Source organism: Aulonocara stuartgranti (assembly GCF_965226115.1).
Source record: "Aulonocara stuartgranti genome assembly, chromosome: 18".
In the NCBI taxonomy this organism is placed as follows: Eukaryota; Metazoa; Chordata; class Actinopteri; order Cichliformes; family Cichlidae; genus Aulonocara; species Aulonocara stuartgranti.
Genome location: NC_138954.1, coordinates 18,042,026 through 18,067,500, shown reverse-complemented (window position 1 = coordinate 18,067,500; position 25,475 = coordinate 18,042,026). Strand labels below are relative to the sequence as shown.

Sequence of the window (25,475 nt, the reverse complement as noted above, 5' to 3'; positions counted from 1 at the left end):
TGATGACTTTAGTGACCTGACTCTACCTCAGACACAAGCATCAGGCGGACAACTGTGGTTAGAACAAATGAATTTGATTCAGTTTAGTTTATATAGCAACAAATCACAACAAGAGTCACTTCAAGGTGTTTTATATTGTAAGGTAAAGATACTACAATAACACAGAAAAACAACCAGATAACCCATTATGAACAAGCACTTGGCAACAGTGGGAAGGAAAAACTCTATTTTAACAGGAAGAAACCTCTGGCAGAACCAGGATCTGGGAACTGAAAAGACCAATTAATGCATGCCAGAAAAATGCGGTACATTCCCTTCAGGATATAAAAAAGAGCAAGTGATTCTTACACTTTTGTCAAGATGTTCCTTTGCAATTACATGTATTTATTTTATGGGTTAATAGCATTCATTGGCAAACACTAACATGGTGATTTCAGAATATAAGCATGATAAGGAAACACACTACGAGTTCTGGTTTGCTTTAAATGGCAGACGTCTTCGTATGTCCTGATAAAATACACCCACAGAGATAGAGCAGCTTCCATAATGGATCTGCCATCCTCCCTCGGCTGTAATGAATGAGATTTGAAACAAAGGAGGATGGTACCTGAAAGCCAGACACTAAACACACAGATGGCTCAAATTGCCTATGCTGCTCCAGAGACTGAGGAGACTGAAGTAGTGCCAGAGAAAGTTAAAATAACCTTGAACAAAACAAGGCAGAAAGGAAAACAGAAAAACAATATGCGAAATCCGTCAATGTCAATCTATGATAGCTGGAATTTTAATGGAGCTGCCGTGCCCCTTCAAGTATCTCCCCCACTGTTATTTTTATGTAATTAATTAAATGTTGACCGGTCGTGAGGTAGTCAAGTCCTACAAACTACAAAGTACCCTATGCAAACACAGAAATTAATTACCACTTTCTCACCTTTATAACATGACCCATATCCCACACTCCCCCTCCTCTAACATCTGGGGAGCTGTTGCCGAGCTTCCACTAATCATGTTTGAAATCCGATTATACTGCTTTCACACATTGGAAATGCAGAGAGGCAAGCGGACAGATAGTGAGGGAGCATGCTTCAGAAATATCTATTACCCTATTAAAATGGGTGTGAGTGAGAGCAGTAATTATTTGCAACTTGTGTCTGGAATGATGAATGGCATGGTGGGTTTGTTCTGCCCAACGCAAATCTATCTCTGGTACACTGGAGGTCTGTACCAATCCACACTCCGCGAACCCCTCTTCATCTTCCGACAAGGAGTCTACTTCAGAGTGCAGGAGAGTGTTTGGCTGAGTGATGGCCTGAGTGTTTGTGAGTGTGTGGAAAGGATTTCATATGTGTGTGTTTCCCCTTTTAGGAGAAATTCTTCTTTCGGATACTGAAATGTTTTCTCCTCACGGACTGTGGCGGAGCTCAGGTTCTAATGGAGGTCAAGACAGTGGGCGAGTACACACTCATGTTAATGAGGATATTGTTTTGTTGTCATTGATTAAAATGTTTCCCCAAGGCTGGAGCATTCAGGGCACTAATAAAAAAAAATGTAATCACTGATGTGATTAAGAGATGCGTGATGATTCATGACAATAATTGTGCTAGGGGAAGATAACATAGCCGCTCGTGACCTCGTAAACGTGGAAGATACGGGAAAGTCAATCCCTGATTTCATTACAAGCAAATCAGGCCAAATCCAGCAGCTCTCACCAGATACAGATCAGAGTTCAGATACTGATAATAAAGTTAATCATTTGTATACACATGTATCGACCACGTGAGATTCGGATTTAGCAATGCAGAAACTGCGAAAAGTCTATTTTTACCTGATTATTTAAAAAAATATAAATTTACCTGTGACCACCCAACAACAGTGAGTAATGGTATCATTAAAATCACATATACCTGCAGGAGTCCCTATAGTAAATGACTGTCAGTGGCTAACGATGGTGTTTTGAAAAGCCCACTAAGTTTAATTTCGACCAAGCAGACCACTATGCCTGCAGCACTGATAGTAACTACACAGAACTGTCAGTATTAATTCTAGAAACACACAAAATAACTATTGACTTTTTATCCGTGTTGCTAAACATTTAAAAATGAATACTTCTGGGAGTTTATTTAAGTCCAGTACTGGAATTGAAATTAAAAGAACATTGGTCTTTTGAAAATAGTTTTGCTTTTCAGAAAATTCAGAAGAGTCTCCAGAAGGCCAATGAAAGTTTTTACTGACTACTTGATTTTAATGAGTACTTACAACAACATCACTGGCTGAAATACAACCCCAAACCATGACAGAAGCTCCACCAGGTTTCACAGATTCCTTTAGATATTCACCTTCCTCTGTATATACTGTCTGAATTTAAATTCCTTTCTCTATACGACCTGTTACCATTGATTTTCAGTCTGGTTCTTGTGTAATTTTGCATAGCTCAGCCTTTTCTCCCAGTTTCCATTCCTTAAGAGTCTATTCTTGATAGGCACCAATAGGCAAGCAGCTAGATAACCCGAAGGACCCGATGTGTCTCTCAGATACTGTGTCAGATGGATTTTTTACCATCCTTAAGGGCATGACTTACAGATGCTGTTCATCTGCTGTAGATAGCGTTTAGACCTACTACTGTTACGTTTGTCCTCCACTTGTCCAGAAGGAAAACATCTGGCTCTTTGGGAAAAAAATATGAGGAGTCACTCAAGTCTTTTATATATTACTGTATATGTCTGCACTGTAAGCAGATATTTCCTAATTGAGTACTTTTTTTTGGAAAATTCCTTTGATCTCCTCCCAACCACAATGTTGACGTAAGAGCACATGGTCATTCAGACTAATTGCAGATGACTGCACAGCACATCCAGAGGAACAGTTAGAGCGGTACACTACAGCTCAGGCAGATGCTCCCCATCTTCCAAAGCACTAAAAGAGGTGTGGCCCCCTTTTGCATGATAAGGCAATAACCTCACAATCACAAGGCATGCTCAGTGAAATCAACTTTATGGGGAGCTATTCGGCATCTGCTCTTGCTACCCACTGACCGTGTTGAGTGTATGTTTGTGCTCCTAGTAAATTGACACATTAACTTTTAATTAGCAAGCATCCATCCAGTCTTTTGGAACACCTGCTACAATTTAGGGAAGTAGTCAACTGTGAATGTGAAGTGCACCTAATAAGTGTAAGTTATTTGATGCAAGGGGAGAATTGACCATTCAACCTTTCTTTATGGCACTAAACATCAATCAGACACTCAACAAACAAGTTAAAAATGTTATAAAAAGGGTTGAGGTGTATTCACCTGCTGCCTGGGCACCAGCGTGACTTGGGCCACCCATTGCTGCTGAGTGGCGGCGTCACTCGCCGTGATCAGCAAAGGTGACACAGGGAGTGTGGAGCGCTGAAGAGTCCTGGCAGCATAGAGGACTCCGTTGGCCTCTATCCGAAAGTCAGATGGGTTGCTGCATTCAAACTGCATCAGACCACCACGGCCACAGCTGACAAACCTCACTGCAAGAGACAGAGACAAATAGATTTGAGTTCAAAATTAGTTTAACTGTAAAACCCCAGAAAATAAAGAAGAAAGAGCTAGGGATATAGACAAAGGAGAAGGAAGACAGGCAGCCAGACAGAAGGTCCACAAAGGTTTTCTGATTCTCCTTCTCATACTCATACATTATTCACTTCAAGCTGTGCCCCAAAGGTATTGCTCAAAACAGGTGCAGCGGAGGAGAAAGATGGAAGGAGGAGGAAAAAATAACTAAAGAAAAAGAGAGGAAGAGTGCCCCTCAAGGGCTATTAATGAAAAGCCCCAAAACCCACAACAATACATTAACAGTGAGATGTATAAATTAGACTAGTCTACATGTTTCCCCGTGTTTAAGAAACTACGAGGCAAGTGCATAAACATGGTTTATTCTGCTAGTTAAATGCTATTTTCTTTCCAGCTAAAGCCATTCCATGCTGCGTTGTCCCCGATGACACACATGGAAGCCTTCTGTGGGGGACTGCAATCCTCGGAAGACAGGTGCGTGTGTTCGTGTGGGCATGTGTGCGAGCGTGTATGAGTATTTATTTTATAGGCGAGTTCACAAAAAACACACCGAGGCGTCAGACAGGTGGACTTTCGAGTCCCACAGGTGCCTCAGTGGCAGTGGTACAACATCGGTTCATGTTACAAGTGAGTGACAGTCCAGCACAACCTATGTAGCTCTTGCAGGTGCGTGCACAAGCCCATACACACAAACATACAGACATACTTCGACACTTAAGAACATCTTTGTGTGATTTCTTTGTGTATGGGTATGTTTCCCCGTTAACCCACCCCACACCCCAAACATCCCACCCCCACCCCATACTTGAAAAACAGATATATCATTTCTATGGCCGCTCTGCTGATGCTGCTTTGAATTATTAAAGCAGATGTGGAATAACTTAACAAAACCCTTGCAGGTGGGTGCCTAATCTTCCTTTGTGCCGCTTCCCTGGGGACTTGCTCATGTCTTCAGAGCATCATCTGCTCTTGGAGAGCATTGAGTTCCTCTGGGTTTTGAGGATGCAGCAGACTTGCTTAAGGTCTACTGGAAATCCCCACAAGCACACCACATCTTGCAACTATTAAATCTCTTGGTGATGACAGAAGCGAGAAGAAAAGAGAAAGAGAGAGAATTAATCAATGAGGTTGCCCGAGGAAAGTTTGAAAATTGGCATGCAGTGGAATCACATATTCATTCTTCAAAATAGGAAGAGAACATCTTTTGCAAGGACCATGCTCTGCATTCCATTACAAGCTTTTCATATCCAACAGTTCAAATAATAAAGATAAAAGTGACACCACCTTTCTTCCATACTGGAATATACTCTCTATTGACCTTCCCCCTTCTGGTTCAATTACCCATGACCATTTGTTTTCTTCTTGCTGACATCAGATAAATGACCTTCTCCCTCTGAAGGTTTTACCTTAAAGACAGGTACACGCAAACTCAGAGCCTTCAGGCTATCATGATCCAGCCCAAGTCAGCAGCTACTCAGAGGCAGAATACAGAGTAAGAGGCTGTCAAAGTCAAAAGAATCAAAACGCTTCACACTGCGTAAGGTAGGTAGTCTCACACTGCTCTGACTGAAGTGAATTAAGAAATATATAATCCTTTTCTGCAAATGTTCGTAGATTTGATCAAATTAGCTGGTTATTTTGTTGATTAGATAATGACCTGCAATTGCAGGAACAGAGAGGCTAGTGCTTGGTTGATTATTGAAACAAACCCTCCAACATTTTTATCCACCTCTGCATTCTTTCAGCTGTACTAACTAACCATTTCCTCCCCTCCTCATTGTACTGAGTGACACTTCATTCAGGTTTTTGTCAATAAATAGGAATGACATACAAACAATGGTATGTCTAACCATAAAAGGCAATTAATAGACAACAAATGTCTATCTAGCCCAACTGGCTTCTCTCCCGCCCCCCAAAAAATACCTGACATTCATGGCCCCACTTACATATAAATACATCTAGGTGTTGCTCGCTCTCTCAGTTTGGAGGTTCATACCATATATTGCCTCCTATTTTCCATGTTCTGTCCTACTGGCACTTTTAACAATGAGTCTTTTGTAAATGTGTGCAGACATGCACTTGACAGCAGCATTTCCCCCGTGAGTTTTTTTAAGCCCAGGCCTCTTCTTGAGCTGAGCTACAGCTCCTTAACATTGCCTGAAATTTGGCCATCAGGACACCTCTGAGAGGCCCTTCAACAGTCAGGCCCCACAGCAATTGCTACAAAAACTCCCAGCAGGCACAACCATTTCCAATGATAATGAATGTGAATGTCCTGCATGTGTCTATTCATTTATCAGGCTTGCTCTGGTGGCTTATAAAACCAGAGAAATGTGTAGTGTGGCACTGCTGCTTATCTATAGCTAGGTGTGTTGGCTCCCTAAGGTACAGGGTGAAAAGAGGTCTTGGTTGCCACGCCCTAACACACATGTCATCGTGGGCACAACGATGAAGGCTGGAATTGGGCAGAAATGCCGATACAGCATGGGAGGAGGGGGGTGACTGTGGATTGGGGTTAAAAAAGATGGGGGAGCACAAGAGAGAGAGAGAGCTGGGGAAACAGGCATGTCAGCAGAAAGGCCTCTCTGACTAATGCCCTTCACCGGGGCCCAAAATTACCTCCAACTCAATGATCCCATTCACAGCTTAGATGCCATCCCCCCTCTTGCCTGACAACACAAAAACCCCGACTAACCTCTCCATAGTGCAAGAGTGCCTCTCTATTGTCTGATGAGTCACGTGACAACTCCAACTCAGACAGACACAAATAGTTGGAGAGAGAAGGGGTGGGGGTGCGGGGGGGTGCACCGAGAGATGCACTTAATTTCAAACATACAGTGTGAAGGCTGTGATTTCACGGAAGCAAAGAATATGTTCCACAATCTCATCTTTTGTGCCTGCCTGCCAAATGCATCGGCTGCAAGCGAGCAGGCTGAAAGTCCCTCCTAATGCGCTATAAATGTGACGCGACTGAAACTTCTCGTGTGAGATCATATCAATATGCCATCATTCATTTTATGGGAAGTGAGGTCACTGACAGTTGAGAAATACTCAGCGTAGGTGTTGCATACTGAGGTAAATGCCTCTCTGACCCAGCACTGGTAAATCTGCACCTCTGACAAAATGCATTCCTCACTAATGAATGTGACCACGTTTAGTACAGTGGCCTGCACTGGCAAGGAGACAATGCGATATGAAGCAGAGGCTTCCACTGAATGTGCCGTGAGAGACATCCATGCCAGCACCACTGTTTATAAGATCCCGTTAAGCCCCCACTGAAGCTCGCACTCTTGTACTTCAACTCAAACTGCTGTGATATTAAATTCTAAATTGTTGCAAGATTAGTTGTTGGTTTTTTTCTAATGCTATTACTCTGAAAGTGTATACTACACCTTCAAAGCTGGTAAGTAAACAAACACCACTGTGCAACTTAATACAGCTGTTTTCATATACTGAGCTCATTTGTTATTTTCGAGCCCTCCTATCGATATCTATATCTCTAGCAACATATATGTTTTATAAATTATGCCAAATGATGGCTATTTTGGATTTCTGTACTCAAAAGTACAGAAATGATTGCATCATGCAATATTAAATTCTCATAAAACAACAACTCACTCATTATATTAAAAGCTAAATATTGATTCATTTAAAAGGCACATAGAGGCCCATGGTATGTTTGTGTTTTTTCCCCCCTTTCTTTCAAAAATAGGATATTCTTCAGAGAAACCAACATGTAGCTCAAGCTTGGATCTGGGAATGATGATACTGCCTTTTGCCAGACTAAGCCCTTGAAGGCGTTTTACTAATGCATTGCACTTCAAACGCTCAAAAGCATTCCATGCATTTATAGCTAGGCCTAAAATATGTAAGGGATTTGCATGAAAAATATTGCAGTGTTTATTCTCCGTTCAGTGTCTCCAGCAATTAGGGAAACTAAAGAGGAATTGCATCAGAGCATAAACACATTTAACAAGCATCTGGCTCATTTTCCGAGCTTGATTGCAGTGACCATTCCCCTAGTATTTGGTTTATGCATATGGTTGGAGATCATTTTTTTTCTCCCTAAAATTGCCACTTCAATTAGGGAATTATGAAGAGGCTCTCAAAAACCACACTGATACTACCTTCCCTTATCACATACACATACATATTAGTGTACACACTGACTGGGGAAGACAATATACAACGCAGGCATGCCTAATCGTTCACACTGGGGTTTTTAAGCTCTCTTGATCTAGCAATCTGGCCCTTAGGAGATGGAAACAAATTTAATTTGTTTTGATGTTCTTTCCTTCTTCTTCTTGTTTTTTTTTTAACTTGCATTAATATCACATTTGTACATTTGGTCATTTTTTCTCTAGGGTACAGCAAATCCCATTTATAAACTACTGTACTCAAAGACAATTACAATGCAAGCAAACTACCCACCAGGACAAGAATCATCTCCCTTTTCTCCAGGAGTCTCAACACTTCTCCATAGTCCTGTAGGATACAGTGGTTATATTCCAGCAATGAGCCACAGGGAAACTACCCCTCTCCACTGGCTGCCCAATGCGAACACATCAACTGCATGCTTGGTACATACCCGCTGGGCTCTGACTAGGCTAAAATGCTAATCAAACGCAACCAACCACTTCCTAAAATGATCTTATTCCAGAAGAGAAAAAAGGTGGTTATTTCAAAAGAAAAATGTATGATAGTAGGTCTCTTTTGAATAAGCAATAATTAGCCTTTGAAGATGAGTAATCTCACTGGGTTAGTAGTGAAAGAGGGCAAGCAAAGGAACATCACAATTATGTCCAGGCCTTTGTTGGTAAATGAAACGATCCTGTGTTTTCCAGTACAATGACAGCCGAGCATTGTGTGGATTACCGTGTCAGTGAAACGAAGAACTGATAAGGCTAAGCTGCATCTTTCTGCAGTTATCAGTGCATAGCTACTGGGGTTTTGTCCTGCGAGTTATTGAGACAAGCAGCTTGATACTCAGCCTTTAGTATGCCATCACGCTGACCACATTACTAACGTGTCAATTACGCTTACTCATCACAATCCTTCTGAGGAAAGCTCTGTGACCCTAATGCAAATGCCCGGAGGTAAAGCTGATTGCATTGTTGTTGCATTAATAAGTCGAAAAATAAAACAACTAAAATTAGAATGGTTCTATAAAAAAAACAAAAAAAAAACAAAAACATAGTTCATAGTTTCCTTCATCTTCAGCACCAAAGAACTATAACTGACACTGAAAAAGTAAACTTATAATTACTGCACACTATGATAAGGCTAAATGTTAGATACACGACCACATATTAAGAACACAGACTTCTATCTCTTAAACAAACGTCTACAATGCAGAGCCTCTCATTTAAACCAAAGTTCAGCGAAATGGGTTGTTTAAGTTTTCAATTCATGTCTGTAATAACTAACCTTTGACCTTATTGTCATTCTTGAGTCATCACCACAACTTACTTCTCCTTATAGGTACTAGCAATAGTCATTTTTTTCAATCAACAAAGGCTTTGATGACGAAGAACAGAGGATAGAAAAAGGAAGAGGGGTTAAAAAAATTAATATAAAAGGATAAACAATTTGGTCGAGGTTGACTGAGACACTGAGAAACGTTTTTGGAAATCAGATTGTGAGTAATAAGCCTAATACGCCATTTTAGGTGTTCACTTGCATTAGCTTTTATTGTTTCTCTATTACAGAGGTCATTCTCTTGTGACCATACACTGCAGTAATACACAATCTAACAAATGCTCCACTGCACTCTGCATCTATCACTACTACGCCAATGTGTTGCTACGGCGCTGCTGCGTCGCATGCTTTTTCAGCTGAACAGAAAATTAATGGATCCCTGAGGCTCTGGTTGGGTGAGATATAACCATAAATATTAAACATCAGATATTGATTGCTTTCATTTATGTATCTGCTGCTATGAACTACGCAAGAACTTCAAATAAATCTTTAGGTGAGATAACTATCCGTTTTATTATTTTCACTTTTTTAGATTTCTTTAGATTTTGACAGACACAATTAAGATACTGTACTATTAAACCTATTAGTGAATAAACTAAAAGAGCGAGTGGTATACAGCTTTAATTTGGTGGTTAATATTCAAAAGAGAAAAGTATAAAAGTAATGCAGTCTATTACTGAATCAGCTTATCACTATGAGCCCCGTGTCTCGGGTTTCAAGCTGAGCTGTTATTTTCTGAAGAGGCTGATCACGAGGGCCAGGCACTAAAACTGCCTTAGTACAGCCTGTAATGTGACATTATTAGGGTCTTTTGATCTCAAAGGCACAGACTCAAAGCTATTTAATTCTTCCCCTTGATCATTCATGTCAAAACACCATCATAAAAATCAAAGAGACAAAAAAATGTAGTAGTGGCCAGTGATGAGATAACCTCTGCTGGCATGTTCAGGCTTCAGGTCTTTGAAAGATTGTTTTAATCATACCAACAAATTGGTTCCTGTCACCATTTGTTTCTGAGAGACGAAACAAAGAAATTAGCCGCAATGTTAAAACCACTGACGGGAGACAACGGCGGCCATCGTCTCGTCACAATGCAGTTTGTGAAATAAGAAATAAGAATCCGATAAGTAAGACGTCTTCGCATACACACTTAGTTGTGCAGTGAGTTAAAAAGCTAGAAAGGACTTTTACTCGGAGACAACAAACCACACTGTTAATTAAAACTTTGATTTGGACTGGACCGAGGTTGTGCAAATGAATGTTCAAGACAAGGCTATTTCCCAGCAGATTGACTGCAATTTTGATAATATTACCAGTTGTTTATTAGAATGTGATTAACTTCTGACAAATTGCCTAACCTCTCTATGTCAAGTAATGACATGGAGTTCATTTAATATAGAAAATCAGTGGACCTCGATGCTGAGACGCCTGCTTTTCAGACACTGCATGCATACTTATAGATTAATAATACTGTGTTTTAATATAGTTTTATAGGTGGCGATGCACAACCAACATGAATGTCTATCCTTTTAGACGTGCGCACCATTCAGTTATTTTAAACGGAATATGTGACCTTTGACTTCTGAACGAGCTAGATCCCACTCGGCATTGTTGCCACATTGATAATATTCACCAATATTAACTTTGTGCTAGGGATGGGCGATATGGCCTAAAATCCATATCGCGATATAATTTGAAGCATGTGCGGTAACGATATATATCACGATATATTCTTTTCTTCTGTATAACGTATTTTCCACACTAAAAATCCTTTAATTTTCTCAAAAATCGAGAGTGTGCCTTATGTATGAATTCTGGTTGTGCTTACTGACCTCAAACCGATTTTGGCGTGCAGAAATCTGTTAAAAATTGTTTTAGTACAACTTTGGTAAGCTGCACAGCTTGATGGATTGTCAGAGATTACAGCTGCCGTAGTGAGGAGCTTTGCAGAGTAATCTGGGTCCAAAACTCCGTCAGATTAAGGTCCCAAAGTCAAACGAACACTAAGAGTTAAAAACGGTCTAAATTCTTTCATCTTTAATTAAATCATCAGCGTTGCTGCTTTATCGGGTGTAACAATTAAGCTTTACATCCATGCATCCATGAAAACAGAATTTATTAAATTTAATGGAGTTAGAAGTTAACAGGAAGTTAGCTCGCTAGTTTCCACCTAAACATGACATACCATGTTCTGACTGAGAGATTTTTGAAACTAATTAAAACGTACAGCTCTGCTACCACTTCCAACATAAATGAAGACAGAAAACTAAACAGCAGTAGCGTTTGCAGGGTTACTGAAGTTGGACTACCTGGTATATAATGTTGTGCTACATGATTGCTAGCGACACAGATGAACGCCAACTTTTTTTCCCCACTGGATAAAAGTTAACGTGATGGATTCTGGTGGTTAGAGACAAATGCAATCGCATAGCAGGATGCTATACACGGGCCAAACTTTAGTCAGGAGAACAACTGAGATTATTCATCCACAATACGAGGTTAGTTATTAATATACTGCAACAACATGGGAACAGCTGCGAGAGAATTCAACATTAATGAATCAATGTTACGGAAGTGGAGGAAGGGCAGTTCTCGGCTTTGCCCATATTTCAAAAGTGCTTCATCTCTTTGCTATGACTGTCGCCTGCCATAATTTGCAGATGATAATGGTTTTAGCCGCTGCGATGCTTTCGACCAAAACAGGCGCAGCTTGATGACATCATCAGCATGCGCTATCGCGATAGAGCGATATAGTCAAAATCTCTATCGTTGGCCAAATTTATATCGTTTCTATCGTATATCGTTTATATGGCCCACCCCTACTTTGTGCCATTGATGATAAATGAAAAGTTTAAAAACTAAAGACAAGATGGAAGAAACACCCTTCATGTTATGAGTGCTAATGTTGCACCAGAACCAAGAAGGCACTCTGGAACTTCTCTGATAGCAATGCACATTCGGAAAGCTGCATATAATCCGAGTCTGAATCCAAGGTAACTACAAATAACTAGATATAACAGATAGTGAAACGCTTGTGTTTTGTGTGTCTGACAGAAAAAAGAAAGATATATCAGAATATTGGCTTTTTAAAACACCAAACATTAGTATCGGCCTTAAAACTCTTATCCTGGCAAAGCCAATGCTGGTCATTTTTATGCGAAAGCTCCAATGCAAGTCTTTCTAGATTGAAGTATCAATTCTATGGTAAGAAAATATGATATTGCACATATGTGACAGTTCTCTCTGTCCCAGGTATGTCTAAGTGCATATTAACATGAAAATGACCAATGCCTGTGTGATGACAGGAGCGTGGTGAAGCAATCTTACGTTTCCCGTGTCTGCAAAGAGCCTAACAAAATGGAATGAATAATACTTCGATTCAGAAGCACTACTTCCCATCTGTTTGTTGACTCATAATTGCACATTTACAAGTGAGTGGAAGTCAAGCAGACTTTTAAAGTGGGTGGAATAAAAAAAACAACATCCTGTATACTGGAAAACAACAGTAGAAAAATGTACAAGGCATAATAGGGAAGCCAGGTTTATTTCTGTGTGCACCATACATACAAAGGAATTTGATTTCTTTCACCTTCTTTCAGCTTTTTTTTCCTGGATGTGTTTTCGTGCTTGACTAATCTCAAGCACAAATGGCATCCTAAAGTCGACCCGATGTTTCTTTTTTTAGCTTTGCTTTTTGTGTAAGGACAGAATAGGACATTTAGGGGTTTTTTGGAGTGCAGGGAGATCAAATGTCTCCCAAGCGTTTGCAGAAATGCCCATTATAGCTTCAACTTATGCTGAGAGCTAATCCACCATGATCAACTCCAGTTCAAGGACTGCATCTGAATATAAAGTACATATCTTTATTTTAACAATTTTCTCAGCAATGATGACTCAATATTAATCAACAAAAAAGTGATAGCTAATACAAAAAAAAGGCTGCATTTTTTATTTATTTTTTTACAACGTCTCTGCCTTCACGGGGAATAAAGCCTGTGCCTACTTTGCATAGCTCTGTTGTCAATCAAACCCATGCAAATGACTAGTTCAGGTAAAGACTGTTACAGTCCACTGCATCCAATTACAAACCTAACCACACACACACAAACATGTCATTTTTGTTCACTTTTTTGATTTTTCTTCTTAAGATTCACACCAAAAAAAAAGTATGCTTACACATGCTCACATATACTGTTTCCCTTTATACATGTGCATGCTCACAACAGTCCAGCGCAGCAAGTTGGGGGATTTTATACAACAGAGAGTGCCTGTAAATGGATGGATGTGATTTACTTACCTGCAGAATATCATGTAAAATAAAAGCTGTTGGGGGAAAAAAATGCGTGGGGATATGGGACCAGTTCCGGGGCCATTATGTCACGTATAGCACAGTCACAAGTTCATGCTGAGCTTTCGAGAACAAAGCTAATGGAATTCCTGCTTCTCTGCCTTTGCTGTGAAGAAGTCAGGGCACAGGGAGAAACAAGGAGAATGCATGTGAATCTGCTTTGGCTGGGAAACAAAGCAGCAGACAAAGGAAGATGAGGCTGACAGCTTCTGGAGTAGACTATTGTATTGTAAGATCGAGGCTGCTTCTGTATCTCTCTCGAAGAAAGAAAGATGAATTACTGAGTCATCCACACAGGAAAAAAAATACGTATGCATCAATATAAACTGTAAAAAAAATATGCATTAATCAGCTGAAATGTTGCTATAGGGATGGAATGTGGATTTTTACATTTCAAAGCAAAAATATTAGAGTAGGAGAAAAGGAGCTGAGAGAGGAAAAAAAAAATCACTCTGCCAAAAAGGCCACAAGGACATTTAAATGCTTCCCTTTCAACCTAAACAAAGCAAATGAGTCATCGTGGTAGGCAGACCATTACAGTCACAGCTACCAACCATTATCCTCATTTTACTCACTTGTCCTATGCCACACACCATGAGACACTTGGAAATCTCTCTCTCCCTCGCTCTCCGAAACCCTTTCACGTGAACAAAAACAAAGCAACGTGATTTTGAAAATCTCGGCACTGTGGAGTTAGCGTGCATCTTCTGAAACGCTGGGTAGAAGAGACAACGTAAAAACAAAAATTAACCATCAAAACAATGACAGGAAGAGAAAAAAAATCCTGTAAGGACCGAAATTCTTCAATGACAGGGATTACTGCCACTGCCAATATACAGAGTGTGCACGTTTGCAATTGGTACATTTGAATCAATACGTGTCAAATTCTGCTTGAAACACAATTAGCCCGTGTTTAAAGAAAAAGACGGAAAATACACAGAAGGAAGATTAAAGGTAAGTCCAATGTTCCCCTCAAAAGCTTGCACGTCAACACATGACAGCTTGTTATTTGCTGCACCAGTCGAAGAAAGCAAACAGCGAGGAAACCATGCATTTGTATGAATTTACAAACAGTGTCTTAGTGTGTCAACTGAGCTTATCCTTTGCACTGTTTCTTTTGGTTCCTGGGGATATCAAGCCACAACTGAGATGGTGAATGCGTGCAACTTCTTTTGACCTGACTGAACCTTCGCACCCCCACACTCAGTTTGAGCTCAAAGAGATCAGCTAAGTGGAATGGAGTGGAGTGTGGGGGTGGTTGGGTGCTGTTATTCTACGGCTGCATCAGCCACAAGCCTTTACTGCGAGGCAATTAACATCCATCTCAAATCTTTATCTCAAAGCTGAATTTAAGTTTATTTGAGTTAGAATATAGAGGATGAAAATAAAAAACTTGGATCAAACACACACTTAGATCAAAGCGGATAAAAAAGGTGCAGGAAGAAGAAAATCTTAGAAACCTGTCCTTTGTGCGAACAAGGAGTTTAAAATAAGGCAATTTACAAGAGCAAAATGACTGTGTGGATGCAAATATACATTTGGGCATTAACAAACATGCACAAAAACAAGCAGGTGACAGCATAATTCATACACTGACAAGATCAAAAACAGAAGAGAAGCAAAAAAAAAAGCACGACAACCTTAAAATGAGCTGCCGAACTGGCCATTTTCTACAAATCCCGAAAGACACAGATCATCTGACTCATACTGTGCAACAAGCTTTTTATTGGCGATTCCACAGTTTCATTACATCAGTGGAAATACACCTCTGTTTTAAAGTAGTCTGCCAAAAGTTTACTTTAAAATGAACTTCTCTGTGGAGAAACAGTTTCTTGGCGTGATCTCTTGAACTGATTTTGTGTATTAGTCTAAGTGTCGTTTTCTGTAATGCTGTAATTGTTTTAAATGGATATTAAAAAGATTAAAGAAAAATATGTGGCGATCGTGCAGATATTTAACTTTTTCTAATATAGCAATTTTTTTTAAATTGTTGATTTTTAAAATATGATTTGCAAGCAAACCGCCCAAGCAATGCTGCCACCAGTTGTTTGTCTCATTTAAGTAGAAAGTCGGTATGTTGCGCGCAAGCGGTTTGGGTAGAATTCAGAATTTATTGAATTTTTTATTTTTTTTTGGTCTTTATTGCAGACGTTTAGCCTCTGTCGCTCAATGTGGCACCAATTTGTAAAAGAGACACATCTTTCTGTTGGAGCTGCTCACTTTCATATGCATGACTTTTTCTCTTTTTTTTCTGGGCAGAAGCAATTTAACACAATCCAGTCTAGAAAATTGACATGCTGCATTGGAGTCTTCACATTATTCAGCAAGAGCAAGATTAAACCTACCAAAAAAAAAAAAAAAAAAGAGTCTAATTCAAAAAAAGTTTTCCATTCCAAAAAGCCTGTTGATCAGACAACGTGTGCCCATTTTAACAACGTGTAGACATGAAGATGTGTACGCTTCCACAGTTTCCTCCCCCTACTGTGCGCAAAAAAATCTGTTTTGCAAATCACAGATATAAATTCATATTCGAAGTCCCTCCGTGGTAACAGTTGCTCGGTGCAAATGCAACATCAGGTGTGAACAATTAGTCCTGGCATCGGTCCAGCACAAGGAAGTGTCTCCTCTCACAAGCATTATCCGTGTTAGGGGAACAGTTGAACATTAACATGTGGGGAGCATGTCTGTGAACTGGACTCTTTTTTCTTTTTTTTTTTACTCCCATGCAATCAGCTGAACTAAGTGGGTTAAAAAAAAAAAGAATCTGTGCAGCTGTGCTTTATTACACACACAATGACTCCCAGATTAGGGAAGCTGGAAGTAGCGAGGAAGGGAATAGATGATCAAGGGAGAGGAGGAAAGGGAGCTACAAACACATCTGTCCTCAGTTTGTCTGCAGCTAAAACACCACACCGCAAGCACGGCCATGTACAAATCTGTCTTCGCTTGGAAAGGCCGCCTGCGGAAATGTTTCCAGACCTCGGGTTTTTAATACGAGGACTCGTGGGAATACTCTGTTGCCTCATGGTGATAGCGATGTTCGTCAGGGTCACACTAACATCGAGAGCGGTGGCACAAACAAGCAGGTGGCACAAACATGTGAATCACTGCAGACAGCTCCTCACACCGCCGGCCAGTCTCTGCATGTGTATCACATATCGTTGCCCAGAGTTTTACAGCGAATGACGAGCGCTGTTTCCCTGCTTTTTTTCCTTCATGCGCCCATTATTTAAAAGTAAGGGAAAAAGCAGCCTGATTTGTCAGCACAATTCTTTTGTTTGGGCTTTTTCTTTCTTATTTCTGTGCGTTGCAAATGTGAAATATGGTTTTCAAACTTTAAGCATGCAATGCTGCCTCCACGTGAGTCACGCTAACAGACCCGGAGACACAGAGAGCGAGATACATAGAGGAGAGGGAGAGAAGAGAGGTGCTATGTTTGGTTGGTGCTGTCCGATTATTCTGCTTCACTGGAACCTCTCAGGCAAGAAAAAAATAAAAAATAAATACATTTTAAAAATGCCGGTTTACAGAGTGTTATACCAGCCGAGGCAAGATTCACCAAGAAAACATCCCGTTGTCATTAGAGCTTACTGAAAAGCCTTTCTATCTCCCTTAGAAGAGCTTACGCATAGAAAGTGATTAAACATCAAACCACACTGTTGCACCCTAATCCAACGCCAAATTCCTGATGTGTTCCGCTGTTTGTCTTGCTTTCTTCCTTTATGTATTCATTTGAAAAGACAAACTAATTCACATTGAATCCTGTGCTTGAGAAGTTCTGGTAAGACTTTTTTAAAGGAGAATTACAACTTACTTAACAAAAAAGGTATTCTTTTGGGGGTGTTTTTTGGTTTTGTTTATTAAGGACACTGGTCCACTTTTTCATTACTTGGAAAAGGCCAAAGTCGGATCACGTTGGCAGGAACTGGCCAGCAGGCACATGACGTGGGCGCGATAAAGCACTGCTTCTTTGTTGGAAATATGTGTCGGAATTAAATTGTTCCAGGTGGGGTCCTGTTTTCTTTAAAACTCCTCCGATAGGCCTGCAGGTACGAGAATAGCAGTTTTCAAGACTGAAAATTGATCCTACTTTTTAAAGCACATGAGCAGACCAAGAGGAGTGATGGGGTTGCATCTCGTGGTGTGTGGCTGATTTTATTGCTCGCACTGTTTCTCATCTAGGGCTGTTCTCCTCAATTATCCACATGCCTCTGATTCACTGGAGTGGGCACAGGAATTAAGTTTTTTTCTTTTATTTTTTTTTATGAGTTTAATCTCATTACTTTCATTGGCTGATAACACTCTGGTAGAAGTAAGCTTATTATTTATTGTTTTGAACAAAGTATCTGCGCAAAATGTGTGACCACCCTCGGATGAATACAGGGATTCGGACAAGCAGTCCAGGGGTGATAACAATAAACTTTTATTTATTTTTTCATATCTTATGTGGTCGGGGTATGGCACAGCTGCTTATGAACTAATATGATCTCCTGTGCTACTCAATTTTCTCTAGGACCACACAGGACAGATGCGGCAATATACATGGACACTCAAGATGTACAGCCTAATAACTCATATTATATGAATTCAATAGCACATGTCTATGGCGCTGCATGGTTGTTGATAGGAGCACTAAAACAAACTTTAATAGCTCAGTTTGTTAGGCCCGCTAATGATCAGCAGAGATGACATTTGAGCTGTAACTCACTGTCCATCTCCACCTCAATGCCAGAGCAGACTGTAATTCTCATTCTAACACTATACATGGGTGTCGAAGAGATGCTCCACCAAAGCCGAGCGCACATAAATAACTTTCTGCTGACATTTTTACAGTCTCAACAGCTCTGTGACGTCACCACAGTCTTTGTGGAGCCCTAAAGCTCACCACAGTATCTGATTCACCAGCTCTTGTTTTTGAACGAAAGCAGAACACTGGATACTTTGGAAGGTTATTCATCAGCATGCGATTTGGCATCTGCGGGCAAAAAAAAAATTTGTTAGCAAAGGTAGGGCTTTGGCAATGCAGTAAAATACAGCAAACATGTCATGCTATGAGATCACAGACTGCTGGCCAGCTGTGTCTGTTGATGCAGTGGAAACCTTTTAAGCTCCTGCAGCATATGGTTTGAATCATGCACATCAGAGTCAGACTGAGTTTTTAAAAACAAGCAAAAGGTCCCGCATATTTGCAAATGCTGAATTAATTAAAAAAACTGAAGAACAAATTTCAAATGGATCTTGATGTGCAGAAATGCTGACAGCGTACTTGTGTTACCAAAAGAAAAACACTTAGCCGGCTGTTTCATGGGCGTCCAGCAAATGTTTTAAATTAAAATCTAGATAGCTATTGACAGTGAGCATCGCTCGGTTTGACCCTTTAAGCAGCAACATGCATTTTCCACCTCTAAAAATACTTTTAAGCTGGAACAGCTCAGGTGAAATCAGACTGGTTCAAATTAAATACTGTAAACCGCAAACTCTTTCTATCAGCACAGCAAAGCATTGTGCGTGTAGCCATAACATGCTAGACTACAGGCTACAATGCCCGCCATCGCCTGCACATTTTCAGTAGTAGACACACATTAACAACAACTGCCAATCACGCCGATGCAAAACTTTAGTTTATTGAGTGCGAAGGCCGTCCTTTCTTTGAAAGGCATTATGCCGTTTTTCAAGCGCATTACTGCACTGAGAGAAAAGAAAATCAACATAAAAGCAGAGAATAAAAAGACAACACTGAGAACCATTGAGTCCAGCTGTGTAACTTGCATTACTAAAGTGTCAACCAGGGGGCTGTTAAAATCATTAACACTGTACACAAAAGGCAGGAGGGGAAGAGCAACAGGATTTTTTTAATGACTGATTAAACAAACACAGCAAAATAGTAACTGATGAGTCGCTTATTGAAGACATTCAAAACTACTTTGGAGTATAACATCGGCCTAATGGGTCAGCTCCTTTTTCTAAATACATCAGGCGGTATTATACCCCTTTTTTCTCATACAATTCAGCTTTATATATAGAGAGATATCAATTAAAATGCTTGAACAGTTGAGACAGTCAGTTGTTATTATGTTTATTCCCCTTGTAGCTGACAAAATGGTCTCCTTGGTGCGAAATCTAAAACCTCTAAGGCCAGAAACCGTTAGTTGATATACTCGGATACAGTCTGGGAAAGGGCGTTGTCCATGAACCTCAGCGCATTGCTTCATCTTACATTACACATCCCCCCCACCATCCTTTGTGCACAGGGACAATAACAGCATTTGAGCGGAGGGCATCGGAGGGATGTCGAGGGGAGATCCAGTTACCTTCCCAACCACTACCTTAGCAACATACGGAAGAAGTTCAGTTGCATGACAACAGGTATAGCTTACTTTATGTGTATCTGTGCTACTTCACAGCTTGAGGGGCTTTTTGTCCAGCAATTTTTACCAAAAAAACAAAAAAAAACAAAACAAAAGCCCTGCAGAAATCCAGTGACAAATGTATAATAACTACTTTAACATGCAAGCAAGTATCTGGCTTATCAGCAAGCTCACAAAAATCAAAGCACTAACGCTCCTTGTGTTTGTAGAAATCTAATAGTATCACCTCTCTCATTTGTGCACTCATTTACATAATGTGGGTGTAGAGAGGTCAAAGATCACCCCCATAACAAATCCCTTTCAGGAAGAACACACAATGGGCAGGAGCTGAATGCTTTGAGCCTAGCAGCAAAGGGGAAAGTAGCTCCTCCCTCCCAGCTCTCTACTAGAACCCCTTATATTAACCATTTGAAAAGTATCTTACATGCTGCATTGTAACCTGAAGCAGTCCGTTGCATATTACTTTTTGGCCAAACAAGAAGAGCAGAGGGAACGAGACAGCAAGACGTGCTACAAAGGCATTGTGAAGCAAAGAGAAAGAGGAGGGGGTAAAAGTAGTCCTCTGCTTGTAGGTGTTTTATTGTATCCTGGCCCATTGCAGAAACTGCAGGGCTTCTTTCAGCTGTCACATTAAAAGACCCATCCATCAGAAAAAGAGCAGACACTTTCCACTGTGCTGGCCAACACTTTTTAAACCAGCTAGTGTAAATAAGATTTCCATTGGCACTCATTATAGCCAGCATACAGGCAAGGCTAACATTCCACTGAAAGAAAACAATTAAATTATAGACATGGTGAGTGGGGGATTGTTGCACACTAAACAAGCATAGCGGAGACTTGACTTTCTCCAGAATACAACCCACCTAAAAATGTAGGTTCATTCAGCACTGTCGTTAGCGCACGGCGTTATAAGAGCTAGAAATACGATTTCATCCTCAAGTTAGTCTGAGGGCGGCTGCTTCGGAAACCTAACAATTAAATATCGTGACTTCTGTCAAAATAACAGCAGACGCATTAAAGTGTCAGCAGCTGCGATGTTTGAAGATAATGTGTTGCGTTTCGAGCTGGTGTTTTTATGCGAAAGGAGGTTAACGTGACAGCTGTAGCAACCCGGGATAACGGGAAGACCTGTAAGCACAAACATTTGCCTTTTGACCTCACTGGAATCCACATTAGGAGGTCATCTGCATCATAGATCCCCTCACCCCCACCCCTTGCAGATCAATGGCAGCTGTGAAGTGCATTTTATAGGCCAAACAAAAACCAGAGTTAGGATTTTATTAGCGCTTACAACAAATTACATTTTTATTCTCATCGCAATACGAACAAAAGTAGAAATTTTACTTTATTTACGTGCGGCACGGATTTACACTCAGCTTTCAAAAACTACATAATGTTCAATAAAAGTTTGAATATAATTAGTCCATTAATTATTAAGTGAGCATAGGCTAATCCTTGTTTGAGATCCTTGTTAGCAGTATTGCATATGGATCCAGATATACGCAGAAGCTCTAAAACAGATATACATACTTCAGTATTTACTTTGAGCCATATTGTCATTGCTAAAAATATACAATGCTAACTAACGCTTGGGAGTCACCTCAAATTGTGCCAGTTTATTGTCTAAAGCGGGGGTTTGATGTTGTCGTGCATGAACAATATGACAGTAACACTATGCCTGACTGTGCGCCTGGAGTAAATTAAATTACCATCCATCTCATGACATGGTTTCACAGAACCAAGTACACATTTGCATATATTTACTAAGAAAGAGACAATAATAGACAAATGATGTGAGTGGTAATATGAGAAGCCTCCTTTTTGTACCACAAATCCATCAGGTTATCATCACCGGGATCGTTTGTTTTCTTCCATGAAATACTAAAATGTCTGATGTTGTCCTTGCAAATGTCTCTTTCAATCCAGTCAGAGTCTTCTGCTCAAATAGACCAGTGGGAGCTGAGCTTTTAAGATCCATGTAGCATATGGAACACACTAAACTGAGAGGGAGTGGCGCCCATGGGTTAGATTTAAACATGGACAGACAGCTGGTGCTGTGAGCTAAGACAGCAGAGAATTTGTATGGAATTCAATTCCTCCTCTTTTACGGCTGTGGAATTGTGGGCAAATTGTGAAGCTCCTCTGTTAAGAACATTAAAGGGTTTTTTATGAGCCTGCTTGCAGAGAATGGGTCATTTTAATGAGGGGGTAATGTCCAGTCCATGCTCCTCGTCGCTTTAACTGCACGCTGCCTCAAAGCACACGTTGGACCTTCAGCCACATCAGGGACATCTGGCCCCTCGATCTACAAACATGGCCCTTAATGGGCAATTACAAAGTCCAGAGTCTGGGAATATGCTTCGATTTATAGTTCCAATGCATCCAAACCCAGAATCCTCTGTCTATCATGACCACATTAGGTTACATGAGACAGGAGGCCCATCAGACCTAATAAGCCTTATCCTTTCCAGAAGATGGCCATTAAACTCCCTCCTACTATGCCAGCACAGCCATCAGCACCCAGTCTAGTAAATTAAACAAATGAATGGCGTCCCCAGTATTACAATTAAAGCATTGAATAACATCAAACAATGAAGCTCATTGACGATCTACACTCCATGAAGAGAATTAGATAAGTCAGTTATAAATCACTTATAGGGAAGACGCTCAGTGCGTACATTTTCTTTCAGTCTTTTAATGTCAGGCTCATATTCAGTCCTGATTAATGCCTGAATGTTAGCTTTCAGGAAGGGAGGGTGTGAGAGAGGCAGCTTGCACAGCACCATTTCAGTTGCCCCAAACAACCTGTGGCTTTTGCCAAGTTGAGCCCTCTTAATTTAAGTTCCTCTCTTCTTATTTCACTCTGCCTACGTCCTTTTTTCAGTTGGGGGTCTCCTGTTTTTATTAAATCCCCTCCCCTCCCTTTCGTTACAAACACAACCATGTTATCCATGTCAAATCCATTGGAGTCAGCCTGGGGAAGTCAATATGGAGCCAATAGATTATGCGCTTTTTATTAAATGCTGAGGCAGACTTTGCCGAGAGTATGACAGAAAGCTTTAAATAACTAACTTTTTAAAGGCAAGAGATTTTAGTGGAAGGAAAAACGATTTTTTGATATAAAAAAGTGCAGTGTATACAATACACAGTGAGCCAAGAGCTTAATGAAAAGTTGGGGGGGAAATGAGTTGTAGTAAACTCTGAAACAATGAGGGATTTTTGTAAGGACCAGAGAAAATTAATGAAATAAGATAAGATAAGATAAGATAGAACTTTATTAATCCCTCGGGTGGGTTCCTCTGGGAAATTCGACTTCCAAAAAAAGCACAGCAACGACCGAAGTTACAGTTACAGAACTGTTATATATATATATACACACACACACACACACACACACACACACACACACATATATAAATACAGAGACAAATATAAATAAAATATACAAAGGGGATAAATAGAATAAATAGGAATAAAAAATAAAAATACAAGTGAATTGCACATTTCAAGTATTGAGTCTATTGCACTGTTGACTATTTACAAAAAGTATTGCACAAGGTATTGTACAGTGAGGTGCAGAGGCACTGCAGCTTAGTTGTTCCCCCCTCCTTTGTCCTCCTGTTTCCCCTCCCTCTCCCCTCCAGAGAGGAGTTAAACAGTCTGATGGCGTGTGCAAGCAAATAACAGAAAAAAATGTTGGTCAGATTCCTTAGTCCTCCAGAGTAGATGCAAAAACAGAAATGATACATGTATGAAATATCAACTTGGTGAAAAACCAAAATTATGGCAAAAACACAAACAGCATCAAGCCTCGTTTTCCACTGTCTTATTTCTTTTAGCAATTAACACCTGCCAACAGCCTTTCACCCTCCTGTCCTGAGCCGCAGGTGTGAGGAGACCAATGTGTGACCTGATGAAAGGCACACTGCCAGTCTAGTGGCAAACAGTCATTTCCCCTCACTGATAGGCCACTCTTAATTTAGAGCAGCCTAAGGAGGTGTTCTTAGTCACCACCACACACACACACCGACACTCACCGGCACCGACACTAAAAATAAACCATTACCACCAGCACGGCCCACAAGTCGCACATCAACCACGGCAAACCAGCTATTCCCTGCCTGATAAGATAGCGCGTCCTGAAATTAAACACAGGCAGAAAAAGGACAGACAAAGGGGTGAACATGGGTGTCACAGGTGAAAGTATAAATCACCACCTGTACAGGACTATTGCTCCTACTCTTCGCACTGCTCACCCAATGGCCGGAACCCTGGAAGTGACAGTGAATACTAACAATGCGAGCTTGTGTCTCACGGGCCTCCGTACAGCAGGCGCAGAGTAGAATCATAAATGAGCGACTTTGACAGAAAACAGCATTGGCTTATAGAAAGAAAAGGGGGTGAAGGATGAGCAGCAGAGGACGCAATGAATTTAGAGGTTGGGGGATTTTTTGATATGACAGGGGGTAGTTATTTGCTGCCAGCAGCAAGCCCTTTACCAACAAAGGGCCTTTCATATTTCCTGTGAACAGAGACAGAGACTCCCATTAATCCCAAAGGGAGGGCTCATCGCATGCTTCTAGTCCGCACATAAATTACTTTTCTTATACCCTTCCTCCTGTTACTTCTCACTGTTTAGAGCATCACGACAAACGAAAGAAAACAGAAGTTGGCTCCGCATCTTTTATGTTTGAGGCCACTCTTAAAAAAACTGTTATGTTAGCGCTAACTCATACCACATGTGCCAACGTTTGCCACGTTTCAAGCCGCAGCCAGGAAACTGTGGCTACCCCACTCTCTGCGTGACTCTCCTCATTTCTGTCTCTCTTTCTGGTACGGGAAGAGTGAAAGAATTCTGCCCAGCTGTCACGTTTTCCAGCAGATGAAACCCCCCTCTGACGGGCAGAGAAAATGCCAATCCCCACTTAGCCAGCACAGAATGGAATTTAACGGTGGTGCACAGGCGCATGTATACACATGCTCAGACCCCTTGTTGGTCTGGTAGAGGGCATGATAAGCAACTAGGGAACCACCGTTTTCACCTGTGGGGCATGCTAGCAATGGATCTGCTAGAAGTGGATAGCAGTGAAATGGACATTGATATGAAATGAAAAAACTAACATCAATGCATGCCACCTGTGTCTCAACTGCCTTGTTTAAAAAAAAACCCACAAATCAACACAAATCAATTGCATTTTCCAAGCACACTGCAGCAGGACATATAAATGAAACCCAGGGTTTAGGCGGCGCAAAGGCTAGACGCTTTCTGTGACCGGTATTCATAGAATGCTGCTCAGAGGTTTTTAAATACCTACAAAGATGCTTTGGTTGTTAGTCTCACTGTCTGTAAAAAAAGCAACACCAGCCACACTGTTGCTGTGAGACTAAGTGTTGCTGAAATTTGTACGAATCTTCTTTATAACACCGTGATTTGCTGACATCATCAGGCAATTCATTTATGCAGCTCTCCTTTAGAAACGGCATCACTCTAAATAAAACGTCTAAATTCTCATATCCTAATAGCAGCTGCATGCTTGCATGCACTATATGCATAGTCTAAATTCTGAAAAACATAAGTGCATTTAATTGAATGCTTTTTTTTTTGGTCTATGGAAAAGCCTCAGAGTGCAAAACTTCAATATATTGTAATTCCGAAGATGTTTGCGACTGTGTTGACAGTCAAAATTAAATAAAACTAATACACAGCACTGACACTCATAAATAAATATTCTCCTCCAAT

At 40.6% G+C, this 25,475-nt stretch overlaps 1 protein-coding gene across 1 annotated transcript in view; it reads right to left on the bottom strand.

Moving 5' to 3' along the window:
* Positions 1-25,475, bottom strand: part of cdh2 (cadherin 2, type 1, N-cadherin (neuronal)) — a 61,512-nt gene that overhangs the window by 20,997 nt on the left and 15,040 nt on the right. Inside the window, exon 3 of the mRNA XM_082512376.1 lies at positions 3,290-3,498. Within this exon, the coding sequence (XP_082368502.1) occupies positions 3,290-3,498 (209 nt within the window). The remainder of the gene's footprint in view (positions 1-3,289; positions 3,499-25,475) is intronic.